Source organism: Vollenhovia emeryi, unplaced genomic scaffold (assembly GCF_000949405.1).
Source record: "Vollenhovia emeryi isolate VEMERY1.0 unplaced genomic scaffold, V.emery_V1.0 DF947774.1, whole genome shotgun sequence".
NCBI classification, from domain to species: domain Eukaryota; kingdom Metazoa; phylum Arthropoda; class Insecta; order Hymenoptera; family Formicidae; genus Vollenhovia; species Vollenhovia emeryi.
Genome location: NW_011958592.1, coordinates 1 through 1605, shown reverse-complemented (window position 1 = coordinate 1605; position 1605 = coordinate 1). Strand labels below are relative to the sequence as shown.

At 37.9% G+C, this 1605-nt stretch overlaps 1 protein-coding gene across 1 annotated transcript; it reads left to right on the top strand.

Moving 5' to 3' along the window:
- Positions 1 to 287: 287 nt before the first annotated feature.
- On the top strand, positions 288 to 1247 carry LOC105557685 (the record flags this gene model as incomplete). The annotated part of the gene is made up of 1 exon (XM_012004997.1): positions 288 to 1247. A coding segment is annotated over exon 1 (960 nt), but the record flags the coding sequence as incomplete, so codon positions are not given.
- Positions 1248 to 1605: the final 358 nt, after the last annotated feature.

Here is a 1605-nt window from a genome sequence, read left to right as displayed (position 1 = left end):
GAGAGAGAGAGAGAGAGAAGAGAGACATGTATACTAGATCTCGTTCTCTGCCATCACCCTAAGAATGTATTTAGACTTATGTTACATATTATATATATATTTATATTTATATATATTCTCTCTATGACGTATATCCGCACATGAAAATATCCACATGCTGCATAACCTATATTTTCTTCTCTTCCAGAGTGCCAAATGGTGTTGAACTGGAATTTAAGATTTATGATTGTTTACAGATCACTATTATGATTGTGAGGCCTACTTAAGACGTATGGAATCATTTCAATATGACCTTGTCCCAAAATGGAAAGAGACAAGCTACGTGTAAATATTGCAACACTAAATATGAGTTCCCCAATGCAACAAGAATGAGGAAGCATCTGTTAACGCTTTGCACCAAAATCGCAGCAGATGTGAAGGAAGCAATTCCTGGACATTCAACAGACTTAACAACTCGGAGTATTCCAACTGTTTTCATCCAAGAGGACAAGGACAAGGACGATCCGATGCCAATAGCAAGTACATCTTCATCCGGAGACGAACATGCTTTAGCTTCAAGATACAGGCAGTCATCACAGGCATCAAGTAGCTCTCTTCCACTTCCACTACCAAGTACAAATAAATTACTTAGTAAGAAATGCAAATTGATGACGGGATATGCTGACTTTATCACTGCTAAAGAGCAGGAGAAAATGGATGAAGCTATTGCACGAGCTGTGTATGCCACAGCTACCCCACTGTCTATATTTGAAAATCTACATTGGCAAGCAGCATTCAAATTGATTCGTCCTGCGTATAAACCTCCCTCAAGATTTTTATTATCTAATATGTTGCTTGAGGCCGAACATGAAAGAGTGCAAGTTTCAATTAACGAAAATATAAACAATGCCAAGTGCCTATGTTTGTTAAGTGATGGCTGGACAAACTGTCGAGGCGAAGGTATAATTAACTTTATAATTACAACACCTAAGTCAGTGTTTTACAAAGCTATAGAATCCAATACTAATAGACAAATATCAGATTTTATTTTTGAGGAATTTTCACAGGTAGCTGATGATGTAGGTCCGGGAAAATTTATGGCACTCATTACTGACAATGCTGCCAACATGAAAAGTGCATGGAAAAAGTTTACTGAAAAGTATCCACATACAACAGCATTTGGTTGTGCTCCTCATTCAATCAACCTCTTCGCTAAAGATATCTTAAAACTTGATTCCATTAAAGTTATAGTTAATAATACAAAACTGGTTATAAAAAATATTAAAAATAGTCATGTTCCACTTGCTGTTTTTAAGTCTAAGCAAAAAGATAAATATGGCATTGTTACGTCCGACGAATTATTTTTCGTCAAACGTCACTATTCGGGAAGCGTTAAGGATCGCCCACCCGATAGATAGCACCAGCGCGACGCGGCACATAGCACGCGCGCAGCACGTGATCTTATACGTTCTCTATTCTTATTTTCTCTACTATCGTTTCTGGATTAATTACGCGACAGCCGAGGCAACCACTGTAACAGGCCGACCTTTGGCGCCTCCGCTTTCGCCCTAATAAAAGAAATCCAAAGAATTTGCGTTAATTATTAAGAAATAAGAGGACTTCCGT